Source organism: Adiantum capillus-veneris, chromosome 16 (genome assembly GCF_014529385.1).
Source record: "Adiantum capillus-veneris isolate H3 chromosome 16, ASM1452938v2, whole genome shotgun sequence".
NCBI lineage: Eukaryota > Viridiplantae > Streptophyta > Polypodiopsida > Polypodiales > Pteridaceae > Adiantum > Adiantum capillus-veneris.
Window position 1 is genome coordinate 113,074,353 of NC_140946.1, and position 17,864 is coordinate 113,092,216.

General features: G+C 42.2%; 1 protein-coding gene across 1 annotated transcript; it reads left to right on the forward strand.

The window, feature by feature from the left end:
- The first annotated feature begins 2,404 nt into the window (after nucleotides 1-2,404).
- On the forward strand, nucleotides 2,405-3,359 carry LOC147439669 (uncharacterized). The gene is made up of 3 exons (XM_086484362.1): nucleotides 2,405-2,752; nucleotides 2,917-2,977; nucleotides 3,064-3,359. The coding sequence occupies exons 1-3, from the start codon at nucleotides 2,593-2,595 to the stop codon at nucleotides 3,218-3,220; spliced, it is 378 nt and encodes a 125-aa protein (XP_086340488.1). The 5' UTR covers nucleotides 2,405-2,592; the 3' UTR covers nucleotides 3,221-3,359.
- The last annotated feature ends 14,505 nt before the right edge of the window (nucleotides 3,360-17,864 follow it).

Below are 17,864 nucleotides of genomic sequence, written 5' to 3' on the forward strand. Positions count from 1 at the left end.
TAAAATACGAGACAAAAAGAAACCTTTCATAGAATGAGAGGGGGAAATGTATTCCTATTGGGTAGTATCGCACCCATTTAGGTGGAAATAATGAGAGAGAGAGAGAGAGAGAGAGAGAGAGAGAGTAATGAACAAGCCACCCAACATCTATACTACTTCATGCAGTTTAAAAAGAGACGAGTGCAGAGGCATGCCACACGTTGCGTTGCAGTCGCTCACTTGAAAGTGTGAAATCTACACATTTAGTCCACTTGACAACTTTCTTTTGCGTTGGAGTGCGATTGATTCTTGTGAGACGTTCGATGATGAGGTCAGCTCTGCGGAGTCGTGGGCATCCGGGCTTATCATAGAGTTGGCTCAATTTAAGAAACCAAAGCAAGATCCAGATTCATGTGCTTTAGATGCTTCATCTGAACAGTTCTTGGAGACCTCGAAGAAGTCTCTCAAAGATGGCTGTAATGAAATGTCGACAACTCATGGTTCTCGCTCACCACAAGATTACTCAACCTTGAGGGCCCTTGCAGGTAAGGATGCGCAATTGCAATCCGCTAACCTCATGGCCGATAGACCCGTTCAAATGTTCGTGGTTTGTGTAGTAGACTACAAAAATGGGATGTTGCCTAGGATCATGTAGGCTGTCCGATGAAAATTTCATGGATTTCCTCAATGTTTAGCTTTAAACTTGACCTAAAACCTAGGACAATACACCCCTGCATATCGTGTTCCACATACTAGCTTCACATGCAACCCACCTTCGTCATTATTGTGTGTGTGTGTGTGTGTGTGTGTGAGAGAGAGAGAGAGAGAGAGAGAGAGAGAGAGAGAGAGAGAGAGAGAGAGAGAGAGAGAGAGAGAGAGAGAGAGAGAGAGAGAGAACCCGTATCAGACTCCTCGAGCCTTCGAAAACTCAGTATGAATCTAAGTTCTATGAAAGAAACTAAAACTTTCATGGCCGATAGATCTTTGCTTGTCGTCTGTGGAGTAGACTACAAAACTGACATTAGCTTTCGCGGCTCCTATTGAATGGAGAGAGAGAGAGAGAGAGAGAGAGAGAGAGAGAGAGAGAGAGAGAGAGAGAGAGAGAGAGAGAGAGAGAACGTCTTTAAAAGGCCAAAATGACCTATGAGACTCAACTGATACAATTCTAGTGGATCTAATGTAGCATCTCGGATATTGTTGAGAGAGAGAGAGAGAGAGAGAGAGAGAGAGAGAGAGAGAGAGAGAGAGAGAGAGAGATCCCATATCATACTATCGAGCCTTCAAAAACTTGGTACAAAGCTAAGTTCTGTCAAAGAAACTACATGGCCGATAGACCCTCCTTTGTTCATCCTCCATGGAGTAGACTACAAAAATGGGATGCTGCCTGTGATCATGTAGCTTGCCCGATGAAAATTTTGTGGATTTGCTCAATGTTCAACTATAAACTTGACCTACAACCTAGGACAATACACCCCCACGTATAGTGTTCCACATGCCGGCTTCGCATGTAGCCCACCTTCGTCATTGCGTATGTGTGTGCGTGTGTGTATGTGTGTGTGTGTGTGTGTGTGTGTGTGTGAGAGAGAGAGAGAGAGAGAGAGAGAGAGAGAAGCCTCTTTGCACATCTCTTGCTGTGCGAGAGAACAAATTGTGGCCACTTTTAAATGCATTTTTGTACGAGATGGAAAGAATGCACCTTCTCTTTAAAAAAAAACCAAGAAGCGCTTTGAATATATTAAAAAAAGCAAACAATTATAGTCGGATTTGCATGAAGGCAAAGGGGTGAGTACAAATACCAAATCTTATGTTCAATATAGATACATATCTTAGGATGTCCAAAGTGCATACATAGCTTGGGACGATTAAAATACAATGCTTTAATATACACTAGTGTGACCGGCAGGCTTTGCTCGCCTCTCTCGGATTTCGCGCAAGCTGCCTCTCTCTCTCTCTCTCTCTCTCTCTCTCTCTCTCTCTCTGTGATCAATGTGCACCCGGAGTGCATGCCACACCCGCCGGATGAAGGATGTTCTGACGCGTGGCAAGGAGGGGGGGGCGGAATCCCTCCCCCCATTATAGATAGTATAGATGCACTTCACCTTCTCCTACTCACCTCGTGTGTGCACTCTTGGCACTCTAGAGCTCAATAATTAGGATGGGTTGTATAGATGCTGACATGTCAAAAGTGCATTTGATGACTTGGTTTGGGTTATGGTTATCCAATTGACTAAAATTGTTATTGCTCTCAAACAATTATTGGTGACGTGGCAAAAGCGCGCTTGATTGCTTCGTTCAACAACACTTATTGGACATCCCCATTTTTTTTTGGCACTTTTCTTCCTCACCAAAAAAGAAAAAAATTGTTGAGAGTAAAACATAAATAAAATGAATGCTTCATGCGTGTAAATTTGAAGGCAAATGAGATGCCTTTCGGTACACTTCAAAAGCGTGGCCTTTGCGTACAGATTCCACCTTGGCTTCCTCATGTCGAGAGCTCCTCGCCATTTCTGTATTTGCCCCAATTCTACACTCGCAGCTCCATAGCCGGCCTTCAATTCCTGCTCGACACTCTCTTTTTCTGTGGGGAAGTCAGCCTCGATCTTCCCCTTCTCCATGGCTACTCCCCCCCATGCGATCCTCCATCGATCCTCCATCCTTCCATCAGGCCTTCCTCCTGCCGCTGATGAGCTTCTACAGCGGATGCTCCTCATGGCAACCGATTTTGTCGGCTCCCCTGCAGGTCTGCATTATCAACATCGCGAGAGACATACAGGTAAAACCCTCAGAACCCCCAAGTTGTCGGTACTAGGGTTTGCATCCCTGCTTTTAGGCATCTCCTCCACCTTGATGCTGTTTGGTTCCTTTGCTTTCTTGTTGGGCTTCATGCTCATGCCCCTCATTTTACCTACCAGCATCGTTGTATGCGTAACTGCACAGTTTCCAGCTTTCAAGGAAGGTCGCTCCCTTTGCTCGGTATCATCCATGTCAATGTGGGGCAGTAAGATTTTGCAGCAAGAAGCAAGGTGTTAGCTATGGATTGAGGAAAGGTGCTGTTCTGTGATTGTTCCTCATGGAACGGTGTAGCAAGGGCATAGAAGAGAAGAAAGGACGTGTTCATTTGAGGATATTGAAGAACAATGTAAACCTCTCAAAGCTAGACATGTATATACTAGTCTTGCACATCGTCATAACAGGTGCAACTCGCTACTGTATCACCGGCACAACGTTGGTTGTGCTGTGATATTCAAAGGCCTGCAAATGGCAGTGATCTTATGCTCTTATTGTTGGGTGTCTTTATAAAGTTATCAAATCAAGCTACAGTCCTTTGCAGGGAGTCAATGTAAATTACTCTAATATAATAGTGGTGCAACTTGAAGTTATCATGAAGGCTCTTAAGAGTGTTTAACAATGCCTAACATTCTTCTCTTGTGCAATGTTATCGGGAATTATGTTTAATCACTAGCATTATGGGGGTGTAAGTGTCACAAAGTATATCAAGAACTAGAGCGCGGTTTGGTCCATCCAGGTTTGTTTATTTTTTCGCTTGATATGGTAGCAGGTTTTGTGTTTGTACTATGCACTAGTAGGTGGGTTCAATCTTGTTTTTGGGTTCGGCAGACGGTATCTAGTGTAGGTCTTCGCACGCGCAACAAACTTAGGGTGTAAGTGTCTAGAGCTCATTGCCAAGGGGGTCTGAAGACATTCTTGAAATACATTTGGCCATTGAAAGAAGGGTTCTTTTACCTCAGAGAATAGACTTTGATTACAAATTTTCAAACCCATAGCAAAAGAAAAGAGCTTAATGGAGATTTACAACAAATACCAAGACTTCCCTGTAAAGGGTGCTCTCTAATCAATTGTGTATTAATGTCAATGCAGGTGTAGGTTGTGCCTCTTCTTGCTTCATTTTACTCCAATAAAGGTTTCAACTAGAGAAAATATTTATGGAGTTGAAATGAGAAGGAATTTAATACCTTAAAACAATTGTCACCAAAACTTGTGTTATCAGATATTTTCTCCTCACATGTGACTTCCTTTTTGGGAAATTATTATGGAAACTCCCAAAAGACTTTTGGATTGATTACTCCAATTTTCACCTTTAAGTTAATTTGTTGATAAAAGACTTAAATTACACGCAAGGGCATTGCCAGCCCTTGGGACTAAGTGACACCCATATTAAATGCGGGGTGGAGTAATGGGATCGACAGTCCGAGTTGAGGGGGGGAATCTCGAGGCGCACTAAACACGGTCGCACAAAAAACGAGGCACAGTAAACTCGGCCAGCGGGAAAAACGAGGCGCACTGTTGGATTTTGAACCGGTGGCCTCACAGACCAGGTTGAGGGTCGCATGGGCTAACCACCTCACCCACGTGCGCATCATGTATGCCTAGGCATTTTTATGGCCTTATATTGTGAGGTGATATGCATTTTTCAGGTTGTCCAGGTTTAGTGCCCGTCCAGGTTTAGTTTTTGAGTTGATTGTTACGGCTGCGATCTCTGCTTTCGCACGTGAGCTTCTCTGCCTTTGATCCCATTGCCTCCCCCTCTTAAATATGGGTGTTACTTATGGGTGTTACTTAGTCCTGAGGATTGCCGGCCCCCACAAATAGTGAACTATGTCATTCCATGTGTCCACAATCTTGTCAAAAAAGATAATGTGTATCTTCTTGTCTGCAAGGAGGGGCACACAGGGGCATTGTGTCTACTATGTCATTCCTCGAGTCCACAATCTCTTCTTGTTTGGAAGGAGGGGCACACAGGGGCATTGTGGCTTCAAATAAGAAACCATGTCATCCCATGAGTCCACAAACTCCTCAAAAAAGATAATGTGTATCTTCTTGTTTAGAAGGAGCACCAATTTTCTCATGAAATAATCTCTTGGGAGTTGGTTGTGAAATTGACAAGAGGTATGGTGGGAATTTTGGCATATGGGTATATGTCAAGTGATTTTTTGAGGGCATTTGGTGGCTTACTTCAAATTTCCAGGATATTTTTATCGTTTTGTAATTTTGTTTCCTCAACTCAATTAAAGGGTTTGAAACCGACTCAATGAAAGAAATTTCCCTAGCCTTGATTTCATCACAAGATTATGAATGTGTATAGTGCTGAGAAAATTGGATAGTCTATTGAAAGGCTAGACAAAAGAAGGTACAATTACATATAGAGTTGTATAAGCCGGCTTGAAAATGAGTTGCTAACTCTTAATCGTAGTATCAATAGAATAGTTATTGTATTGACAATGGCTACATACAATACTTTTCGTATTGTACATGTCATAAAATACCCTTTTTCTCAAAGGAGTTCTCACACACACACACACAAACTAATTGCACAAATTGAAATTGAGAAAGCTCTTGTTTGGAGATGATGTATTCAATGACATTAGCAAGACATTCTGCTTTGCTAGGGCCATTTCTAAAACAAAATCATCATGGGGGAGTTCTTCGTGAAGGGATATCACCTAAGAAGATGAAGAAGCTAGCCTAGAGAAGCAAGAGATTTCCAATAGTAAAGGGAATTCTCTATCAAGGAGGGATTGATCAAATATCAAGAAGGCGTGTTCCTAAATTTGATGAGACATTAAGAAGGGATTCATCATATATTAAGGTGTGTTGCTAAATCTAAGCAAAAGGTGTTTTGGTTGAAGCACATGCAAAAGATGCAGGTGGAGTCATTTTTCGAGAGAGAAATACAAGAAAAATCTTTGTTAACCCTCACGGACACCCTGTCACCTACGACGGATGCCATATTATTTAATTGGTAGAGTCAGGAACCGGGCTTGTCGGCTCAATAGGTGTGTAGGTGATCGTTGATAAGAGACACACCACTTACAGTAGTTGTGCAACGATTGGCCACTGTGGGTGCCCGTGTGTGAACGGGCCAAACTCTTATAAAAGGTCCATTTGACCTAAAAACCCTCATTCTATAAGGTGTAAGCTAAGAAGTGCTTTTGCTCCATCTCTATCTCCTTCTCATTTGTGTGTGTGTGTGTGTGTGTGCGAGAGAGAGAGAGAGAGAGAGAGAGAGAGAGAGAGAGAGAGAGAGGTGTGTATAATCGAGAATTACCGCAGCATCGACGATGGCGAGGCGGTTGAGCGCGACATCGACGACAGCTTCTTCTTCTCCGTAGCATAGGATCCTTCACGACCGAGGCATCGACGACAACTCCTTCTTCTCCGTAGCATAGGATCCTTCACAACCGAAGCATCGAGCGGTGAGTGACACACCATTGTTTCTTTGAGCTTGCTAGGACTCTCTAGTTGAGTGCTTGCAGCCTTTCGATGCTTTGTTGCAAGAGGCCAAAATATCAATTATAGTGCCAAAAGACCACCTCTTCAATGCTATGAGTGTGGAGGTCCACATCGTGTGGCCGAGTGTCCTATTAGGCTACAAAAGAACGCCACACTAATTCAAACTAATCAAGCAAGCACGTCTACAATGCCGATACTCACGTGTAGTCGATGTGGCATAGATCATTTGATTGCTCAATGTCCAAATAATCCAAAGATCATGCCGTTAAACTTGATGGAAGTTATTCAGGAATCATCACAAAGTACACCTGTTGTACCAGTAAATGTACTCACAATTTTAATGCTCCAAAAACAAAATTATATTCTTGGAAAAAAAAACACGGCATCAGTTGCCCAATCTCAAAAAAAGAAGAAAATATGAAGGAAGAGATCGCAAAAAGCAGCGAAGTCAAACCCCAGTTCAAAGACAAACATAGGGACTGGTGACGACTCCGTATATATGAACGACGCTAAAGAGGATTCTGATTCATGTGAAACCATGGAGACCAAAACGACCACTAGGAAAGAAACCAACAAGGAAGATTGTCATGAGCCACAATGGCAAGGACCCAAGAAGAAGATAGGAACTTACCCAAACCCTACAGAGGAGATCGAGCGAGTCAAGCAATTAAGGAGTTTGGTAGAAGATACCCAAAGGGATCTAGAGCCAGTGCCTAGGTAGATCCAGATTGCAGACACATTGTTCCCTACACAACAACAACGTCACAAAGTCCATAGACCCCTAGCCATACCTAGTGTCATCCAAGAAGAAAGTGACTTAAAGTCATGGGAAAGTGGACGTACTCACTTTTTGTTGGAAAGAATGTTTACAGAGGACTACCTGACCCTATCGAAGAAATGGAGATCTCATCTTCCCCAGGTCAAGGGACTGAAGCCCAAAAGGTGCCGTTAAATATTGCCAAATTGATGGACTTCATGGCTTCGGAAGTTAGAACCACCATCATGTCCAACTATATGGAGGCCCTGAGCTATTCTTAGCTCTTCGAGCTTTCCTCATTGGAGAACTGAAGGTCAGGCTACCACAATTTGCACAGATGGATGGAGCTAGGGAGATTCCAATAGAGGAGGAACACTTAGACTCACAACCCAACCTAGATGAGAACCCTGTTGTAGAAATACATGTTAACAAGTTGGGACAATACTTTAAGGGCGATGAATCCAATGCAACCATACCAATCACTACCAAGGGATTAACTGTGAAGGGAATCCTTGATGGTGGTGTTGGGTTAGCACTGTGACTAAAAATTGCTGGGAAACTATGGGAAGACCTCACCTTGCGACCACAACCATAGTAGTAAAGATGGTCAATGGGTCTATTGTTAAACCTATTGGGATGCTAGAAGATCTCAAGATCAAGGTCTTTGGACATAAAATAAGAAATACCTTTATTGTTATGGATTTCTCCAAGAACACTATGGCATCTGAGATGATCTTAGGACGTCCTTTCATGAAGAAAGCAAAAATGGTGCATGACTGGTCTAAAAACCATGTCTACTTGCAGTTCCAAGATTCTGTCATTCAAGTGAATCTTGTAACTTGTCAAGCACATCCTCTAGGAAACAATTTATAATTGATCATAGATCTGACACCACAGTTCACTCGGTCCCATTGCAGTATTGTTACACATGTAAAACAGACACTGATGCTGGAGAAGATTCTCCTTATATGGATGTACTACCTGGGATGATTTAGTCGGACAATGTGGATTGGTTCCATTTAGCAGCAACCATAGACGCTTGGGGAAACAGGGGGACGACCTGGGTAATCCCTGAGGGGGATGAAATGCCACCACTTGTACCCTTAAATATGCTAGAAGCAATGCATATAGCTTCTCATGACCTACAAGATGAATGTTTGACTGGCATTGGCACCAGTAGCCTCTCACAAGACTAGACTATAGCCCACACAATTTGGAGTCAGAATCATCAATTGAAATTGACTCTGAGGATGAAGAATTTGAGTTAAATCTTAGTGCAAATGTGGGGACAAACTATTCAGGGCTCAGTGGTACCCTAGATGACAATCTATCCAAGGGAGCAGAAGACACAAGCAGCGATTCATCTAGTGACTCTTCACTGAGATCGGCCATAATTAAAAATTAGACAAGAAGAGTAAGAGATATAAGAGACGACGATATTGAGCAAATGTGTGTGCTAGAATAAATGAAAAGAAATCTACCGCATGATGGCTTAATTATCTAGGGGCATGTGATGCTCATCGAAAATTGGTAGATAAATGGGGTGAATACCTTCAAAGAGTTATGTGGTGTAGTCCACAACCCATTGACATCGCACAACTAGAGGCTATAGAGAAGCCAAAGTTGAGCCGTACCGTAAGGAGACGACAAAAACAAGAGATAGCTCAACAACAAAGAAATCGGAAGTGAAATCACAGTCCACAGAACAACGGGACCCCACAGACTTACACTTTGCACCTGAACATTTCAAATCCTACACCATAGAGGAACGTAAGGTTGTGTATACAAAGGCTCAAAGGAAACCTATCGATGGAAGAAATGGAGTTTATGATGGTCCAGCTATAGTTAAGGAAATAGAGTTAGTAGAACCAGGAGAAAAGTCCAAACCTATTTTCATTGCCCAAGATCTGACAGAGACTGAGGAGTGTGTACTTAAAGAACTTCTGAAGGAATTCAAGGATATATTTTCTTGGACATATCATGATATGAAAGGTGTTCCACCTTCCATGGTGCAACACACAATCCCCATGAATAGCTTGGCTAAACTAGCTCAACAACGACCCTACGTAATGAATCCTAAATATGCAAAGATCATTCAAGAAGAGATTGAAAAGCTTGTGAAATGCGGATTCATATACCCTATTGAGCACTCATAATGGGTGTCTCCAATAGTGATTGTGCCAAAAAGAATGGGAAACTCAGAGTGTGCGTGGATCTCAAGAAGGTCATTGCCGCCACTAGGAGGGACCATTACCCCTTGCCATATTCAGAACATGTGCTTGAAAGAGTTGCAGGGAAGGAAGCTTATAAATTTTTAGATGGGTACTCTGGCTACAATAAAATCACAATTGCGCTAGAGGACCAAGCTAAAACAACCTTTATAACCGAATTTGGAGTCTTCGCATTTTATGTTATGGCTTTTGGCTTAACCATTGCCCCTGCTACCTTTCAGAGATTAATAAACACTACTTTTAAAGAATATTTGAGGGAGTTTTGCGAAGCTTTCTTAGATGACCTTTGTGTTTATTCCTCTTGGAAAGAACATCTATCATGCTTACAAAAAGTGTTTGAGAAGTGCAGATTGCTTTCAAATGCCAATTTTGGATTAAACATGGAGTCATTTTAGGGCATATAGTGTCCACAAATGGGATTTCCACACATGAGAGCAAAATTAAAGCCATTGCTGAATTGCTACCACCTAAAAACTATAAAGGAGTTCAAAGGTTCATGGGCCATGTTGGTTATTACCGATAGTTTATTTTGAACTTTGCCGAGATAGCTCGTCCTTTGTACAAACCTCTTTTGAGTTCCACTGGACTGCGGAGTGTGACCATGCTTATGAGTCATTGCAAAAGATCTTGACTAGCGCTCCCATTCTACGAGTGCTCGTGTCATAATAATCAATATCTAATTCTCCTAAATTATTTTCTCATGTTAAGCTGATCATGTAATATGGGGAAGTGCAAGGGGAGAAAAATCTAGAATATTGGTTAAGCTAGCAGACCGGCCACAGTAGGGATCCAAAGGAGGGAAGATAGGGATCCAAAGGGGGGGTCATCTGTAAAAGAGCCATGTGCAACAATGGGCTTAAAAGACCCTAAGGCTCAGCCCATTAAGACTTCCAAAATTCTAAGGTTCCAAAATTCAAAGGTTGTGTATAAAGGTCAAACATTGGGGGAATTGGATGCTTTGTGTGTGTCCCAAAAGTCTTTAGCAATCCCTACATAGGAGGGGGCAAGCCTTTCAAGTAGGGGATGAGAGAGAAACTCACACACACACACACAAGCTCCCTTTACACAAAGGGAATGAGGGACACATGTCAGCTCCCTAGCCCAGATGCCCACAAGGTGTACCCAATTCCTATTGGATGGCCTTTGAGGTGGACCAATGAGAATTAGGCTAGAGTAAATCTAGCTTAATTGATTTAAAAAACACTTAATAAAAGAACCAATAAGAATTAAGCTCTCAGAAGACTATTGGACAGTCTCCCAAGGGGACCAATGAGCATTCAAGAGCCCAATGGCTTGCATGATTCCTATTGGCCAGGAGGCAAAGGGTTCCAATGAGAGTTTATTTGGATTAAATAATTACCTAAAGCTCTCACAAAAGGACACATGTCAAAAGGCTATCACTTACGCTACTTAATTACCATTGGCTAAGCATGGGGAGGTCCAATAGGATGCTAGCAAGAGCAAATAGCAAGAGGGGTCGACCAAGAGAGAGAGGGGGTGGATTTTTCAAAGGCATTATCACCTACACACTCACACTAGCTCATGTGTGAAGAAAAGAAGACTCTCTCTCCTTCTCAAGATTTAATGGAAAGCTTATCACCTACTCCAAGCTTGTGAGAAGGGAGGCCTACACCAACAACTCTTGGCTTTGTGATGCAAATCCAACCAAGAGCCAAGCTTCAATGCATGCTCATCTCCTCTACCATGCTAATTACTAATCTAAGCTATACTAATATGAGTGATTATGTGAGGAGATGTACATCTTTCTCGTAAGAATACTGCTTCTTCCTCTCAATCTACTCTCATACCCAGCTAGCTCTCACCATCTTCCAAGGTGTGTGAGGTCTCGGGTCTGAGACCGTGAGGGAATTGATGTTGTGTTTGATAAGTGTTTTGCTTAGTGCATGAAGTTTCCATCTTCATTGCACTAGCTAGTATTGAAGGAACACAAGAAATTGTATTGTAAAATGTCTCTCTTGATGGGAGAAACCATAATACAAAGCCTTTTGGAGGGGGGACTGGCTCCATGCAAATCCGGTCCTCAATTGTTGTCAATTGCTTAATTTCTCTCTCTTTTGAAGTATTGTTCATGCTATCTAACTAGGTGTTATGCTTTTTGTTGCTCTCTCCACCCAAGCACTCTTGTTAATCTCATTAGGAATCTATTCTAATGAAATGCTCACTATGTTCATGCTATTTTCCGCTACACACAAGTTACTAGGCCATTAAATGTTACATTGGTATCACTGCACAAGGTTTATCTTTTCTTGCTCAAGAAGGGAGGTCCTCAAGCTAGCTATAAATGGTTGCTACTATTAATTGCATGTGAGTAAATAGAATAGGGATTTTTCAGCCTTGCAGTGCACCTGCCTTTGTGCAGTTAACGGGGCATCACTGTCAAGAGCTATGGTCTTAATAGTGGAGTCCTATGGGGCTTGCCTACGGCTTAACCACTATTGAGCTATTAGAAGCTTGACAGGAGCCGGTGTTGTTTTGGTGTTGAACGACCCTCTCTTCTATTCCTTGCAATTAATGGTATTCGAGCCACGGGTACAGTAGCTTGAGTACTTTTTCTAAAGGGGTAAAGAGGAGTAGCAACTAGGGCTTGAAGTGCCAAATTACACCTAAAAAGTTTACACCTAAAAGTTATTAGAATGGATGACAATAGTAAAGAGAGTGAAATTAATGTTGATAACTTTGATTTTGCTAATGAGCAAGCTACTAATGATGCCCCGATGCTTGTTAACTATCTTGTTTCTAGGCTTCAACAAGACATGGGCAATCCATCCCTCCAAAGTGAAGTGCAACGGCAGCTTCGTGCTCATGGGATCCTCCGAGCTCCCCACCATGATGAGAGAACACCTAGGAAGCCTCCTTGTGAGACTTCAAAAGAGGTCTCTCTCCGATTTGGGAAGAAGAAGAGGATCCCTATGAAGGGCTCATAAATTTTCTCCTTGATGACGCATCTCCTTCTCAAAGAACAATTCAAGAGCCTCCACCGAAGGAACAAGAAATAAGTGAGTCTCCCGCCGCCTCGGCGGAGATGGCTCCAAGAAGACGGCGGGCTAAACGCTCTCCATCACCTTCAAAACGGAGAAGACCATCGCATACTTCTCCACACCATACTTCAAAGAGGGATGACAAAAATCAAGAGAAGAAAAAGGCGAGAAAGAGGACACCCTCTTCTCCATCTTCTTCATCCTCTTTCTCTTATGAAATTGATGGTCAAGACAACGAAGATCAAGGCAACAAAAAGGCGAGAAAGAGGTCACCCTCTTCTCCATCTTCCTCAAATTCTTCATCTTCTGAAGAAAGTGATGGTGAAAAACTTTGAACTATCAAAAAGAAGAGGCCATAGGAAATCCTATGCCGCGTGGAAGAGGTCGTCCAAACTCAAGAAATTGAAAGAGGGAGGGAAGAGCATCTCTTTCCTTACCTATGATGGCACTTTTGGTGCTACGGACAAAGTCTTGGCCTTTATCCAACAATTTGATGGGGCGTTCGGAGATGAGGGCTTCACGGAGTTCTCTAAGCTATGCCATGTAGCTATGCACTTTCAAAAGTCCGCCAGGCAGTGGTGGTCTAGCCTACGGGCCAACGGTGAAGCTCCACGAACATGGAAAGCTTTACGAGCTTCCATTATGAAGCAGTTTTTGGTCACCGATGCCAAATACAAAGTACTCACCGAATGGCGAAGCTTAAAGCTCTCTTCCTATGAATCCATCCATCCACAAATATGTAGACAACCTACAGCTCAAAGCCACTATCTTCAAAAAGATGGATTTTGGAGAGCAAAAGCAGCAATTTTGCATGGGCTTAACCGAAGAAATGGCGGAGTATATCAACTCCCAAAGGCCACGCACCATATCAGCGCGATAATACATCATACTATGGTGGCCTCTCGAATCAATTTCCAAACACGGGCTAAGAGGAATTCTAAGCCCCCTGAAAACAAGGGTTCCAATGAGCCTAAAGGGGAAGGACAATGTCCAAAAGTCTCCTAAGGGCAACTCCAACAAAGCTAAAGAGAAGGGAGTTTATAAAGGCAAAATAAACTCTCTCCTGAAGAGCTTGAGCGTTATCGCAAGGATAACCGATGTTTCAAGTGCGGCGAACAAGGGCATGCATACCACGCTTGTCCCAAAAAGAATAACCGCCATGATCCTCCTAGAGCTACCTTGGTCAAAATTGAAGAGGAGGAAACTCACCACAAAGGATCTCCTCTAAGTCACGCTTGGGGAAGGTAAGAGAACATGATGCTTTTATTCTCTTTGACCCCGGTTCTACTCAGAATTTTATATCTATAGAGTTGGACACCAAGCTAGGCATACAAACCTACGAGATGGGAGATGTCCTACCCACAGATGGTGCTTTCAAGGGGCAAGAAGATTCAGACACTCCCTTAATCGGGAAATTGAGGCTCCATGTCCAAAGCTATGTGGACAAAGAGGACTTATTTATCTCTCTTCTCAAGCATGAGGATGTAATCCTAGGGGAACCATGGTTTGATCGCATGGCTGCCAATGTTAAATTCCCTGAAAGGAGAATCTCCTTTAAGTTCAGGGAAAACGATATGTATATAGATGCTAAGGAAATGGGTAACACTTTACCCATTGTACATACACAAGGTTTCAACAAGTCAATAAAGAGCTCTATTTCCGTGTACATGATTTTTGTTAAAGATTCTCAAAATGAACCTAATGTTTTAGCAAAAGAAAATATACACAATCAAAAGGAATTAGAGTTACCCAATTTTCTCAAGGGGTTTGAAGATGTCTTTATTGGCGACATCCCTTGTGAGCTACCTCCTAAATGAGGCAATGATGACCATGCAATTGAGCTTCTTCCAGGAAGTTCACCGCCTAACAAACCTCCTTATGGAGTTTCTCAAGCTCAACAAGAGGAGATTATGCGGCAAGTGCATGAGTTATTTGAGAAGGGCATTGTTAGGCCTAGCTCATCTCCATTTTGTTCTCTTGTGCTACTAGTACAAAAGAAAGACGGACATATCGTATGTGTCGACTATAGAGCACTAAATAGGATCACTATCAAAAATAGGTTTCCCGTTCCTCAGGTAGAAGACCTATTTGATAAGCTACAAGGGTCCACCTACTTCAGTAGGATTGACCTAAAAAGTGGCTATCATCAAATAATGATAGTTGATCAAGACATTGTAAAGACCGCATTTTGCACTATGTTTGGTCTTTATGAATACATCGTCATGCCTTTTGGCTTGGCCAATGTACCAGCCACATTCAACCGCTTGATGGAGATGCTATTTAGGCCTCACCGAACCTTTACTGGAGTGTTCTTTGATGATATCATCATCTACTCTAATTCATTAGACGACACAAGAGACACCTCCAGGTAATATTTCAAGTTCTAAGAGAGAATAAACTTTATGTTAATCAAAAGAAAAGTGACTTTTTCTTACAAGAGATTCGGTATTTAGGTCACATTATCTCTCAAGATGGCATCCAAATGGATCCATCAAAGCTAGAGGTGATAAAAGGATGGCCTAAACCAAGGAATCTTCATGAATTAAGAAGCTTTATAGGTATGTGTGCATAGTATAGACGCTTCATACAAAAGTTCTCACTTATAGCAGGACCATTACATGACCTAACAAAGAAAAACTTTAGGTACACATGGTCTGCCAAGGAGAACAATGCTTTCGAAAAGCTTATCTCTCAACCTGTGCTAACACTACCGGATCTCTCAAAGCCATTTGAGGTCCAATGTGATGCTTGTGGTGATTGCCTTGGAGCTGTTTTGCTTCAAGAAGGGCATGCCATAGGCTATGAAAGTCGAAGGCTCGACCCTGTTGAGCAAGCTCTAGGCATATATGAAAAGGAACTCCTTGCAGTTCTACATGCCTTAGACTCATGGAAGCACTATTTATTGGGGACTCCTTTCATTCTGCGAGACGGATCACCAAAGTCGAAGGCTCGACCCTGTTGAGCAAGCTCTAGGCATATATGAAAAGGAACTCCTTGCAGTTCTACATGCCTTAGACTCATGGAAGCACTATTTATTGGGGACTCCTTTCATTCTGCGAGACGGATCACCAAAGTCTTGAGTACTTCATGACGTAGACCAAGCTTTTCGACAAACAAATGAGGTGGGCAAATTTCCTTTCACAATTTCATTTTCACATTGCTCACATTACTGGCAAGCATAATCAAGTAGCCGATGCACTCTCAAGACGACCGAGAGTGAATGCGGTTTCCATAGCAACTCACAATGATCTATCATCTATGATATATGAGTATGCTATTGATCCTGATTTTAGAGATGTGATTTCAGCCCTTGCACCAGGGAAGAAAGAGGAACCATTTACTTTACAAGATGGTTATCTTCTCTATGGCAATAGACTATGCGTTACTAGCTCACTACATGTGAGAAAGTAATGTATGAATCTCATGCTCCTCCTTATGCAGGGCATAGAGGGATTCAGTCTACCCTAAAGGGGATTGAAACATATTTCTATTGGCCTACCCTAAAGGGAATTGAAACATATTCATTCTACCCTAAAGGGGATTGAGACATATTTCTATTGGCCTACCATGAAAGCAAACATACAAGACTATGTTTCTAAATGTGTGGTATGCCAAAAGATGAAGTTTGATAGAGGGAAGAGCTTGGATTTCTTCAACCTTTGCCAATCCCTAATTCACCATGGGAGAGCATATCCATGGATTTTATCTTTGAATTGCCTAAGTCTATCCATGGGAATACGGGAATATGGATGATAGTAGATAGGTTCAGTAAACAAGCTCATTTTATACCTGTCAAAAAGACTATCAAAGCCCATCAAATGGCAACCCTCTTCATTTCACAAATCTTCAAGTACCATGGCTTGCCAATGTCCATAGTGTCGGATAGAGATCCTAGAATGACCAGTAGTTTTTGGAAGGGTCTCTTTGAGAATTTAGGAAAAAGGCTAAACTTCTTTTCGGCTTATCACCCGCAAACGGATGGCCAAAGTGAAATAGCTAACCTAACAATTCTCGATATACTAAAAGCCTATGTAAAGGAAGTAGATCAAAGATCCCAATGGGAGAAGTACTTACCCTTAGTGGAGTATGCCTGCAATAACACTGTACATACTTCCACAGGAAAAGCACCTTTTGAGGTAATTGAGGGAAGATCAAAAAGTCCCTTGCTACTTAAGGTACACGGGAAGATCTTCGCTGCAGATGAGTATAGCCAAGACCTACAAGAATCTTTCCAAAAGATTAAGGATTCTATCTCTATCTCATAGCAAAGGCAAAAGGCTGTTGCTGACAAGCACAAAAGAGCCCAAGCATTTAAAGAAAATGATTGGGTCTTATTCAAATTTCCCAAGGCTCGATTAAGACACACGACGGGCAAGAATCCTACGGGACACCAAAAGTACTATGCTAAGTTATCAAAAAGGTACTATGGTCCCTTCCAGATTCTTAGGCCAATCAATGAGATGGCCTATCAACTCAAGTTGCCCAACCATTGGCTCATACACAATGCTTTGCATGTGAGCCTACTAAAGCCTTACAAAGGAGAGCCACCTCAAGAACCAACTATTGAAGACCCACCGGAGATCGAGGACCAAGAAGAGGTGTTGCAGCCCGACCATTCTCCGACATGAAGACAAGATACTAAGAGGCGGTAAGACTATTCGACGATATCTTATTAAGTTTAAGAATTATCCTTTTGAAGATGCTAGATGGATGCAATTAAAGGATAACCTAAACCTTGTCAATGCTTCCCAAGAGTAAGCAAATGTACAAATGTTAAAAATGAACAAAATTTTTGTCTTATAAAACTCTCTTTCTTTATTGTGCACAAAAATGAAGTAGTATGCATGCTTAGATCAAGTTTGCAGAGACGACGTCTCCCAAACACCAAGTAGAGCTTGTCATTCTACTACGGAAGATGATAGGACTAATGTGCAGACATGCTTGCGGTAGCCTCAGGCTCTCAAGCGCCAAATGGACTAGTCATCCATTGTGAAATGATGTCGTAGGGTAACATAGGGATCATCTACCCGCTAAGAAAAGGACTAAAGAATATGCTTTATCTTCTCTACCCCATAGTCGAGGACGACTATGTTTTCAAGAGAGAGTTAATGTCATAATAATCAATATCTAATTCTCCTAAATGATTTTCTCATGTTAAACTGATCATTTAATATGGGGAAGTGCAAGGGGAGAAAAAGCTAGAATATTGGTTAAGCTAGCAGATCGGCCACAGTAGGGATCCAAAGGAGGGAAAATAGGGATCCAAAGGGGGGGGCATCTGTAAAAGATCCATGTGCAACAATGGGCTTAAAAGACCCTAAGGTTCAGCCCATTAAGACTTCCAAAATGCTAAGGTTCCAAAATTCAAAGGTTGTGTCCAAAGGTCAAACATTAGGGGAATTGGATGCTTTGCATGTGTCCCAAAAGTCTTTAGCAATCCCTACATAGGAGGGGGCAAGCCTTGCAAGTAGGGGATGAGAGAGAAACTCACACACACACACACAAGCTCCCTTTACACAAAGGGAATGAGGGAAACATGTCAGCTCCCTAGCCCAGATGCCCACAAGGTGACCCAATTCCTATTGGATGGCCTTTGAGGTGGACCAATGAGAATTAGGCTAGAGTAAATCTAGCTTTATTGATTAA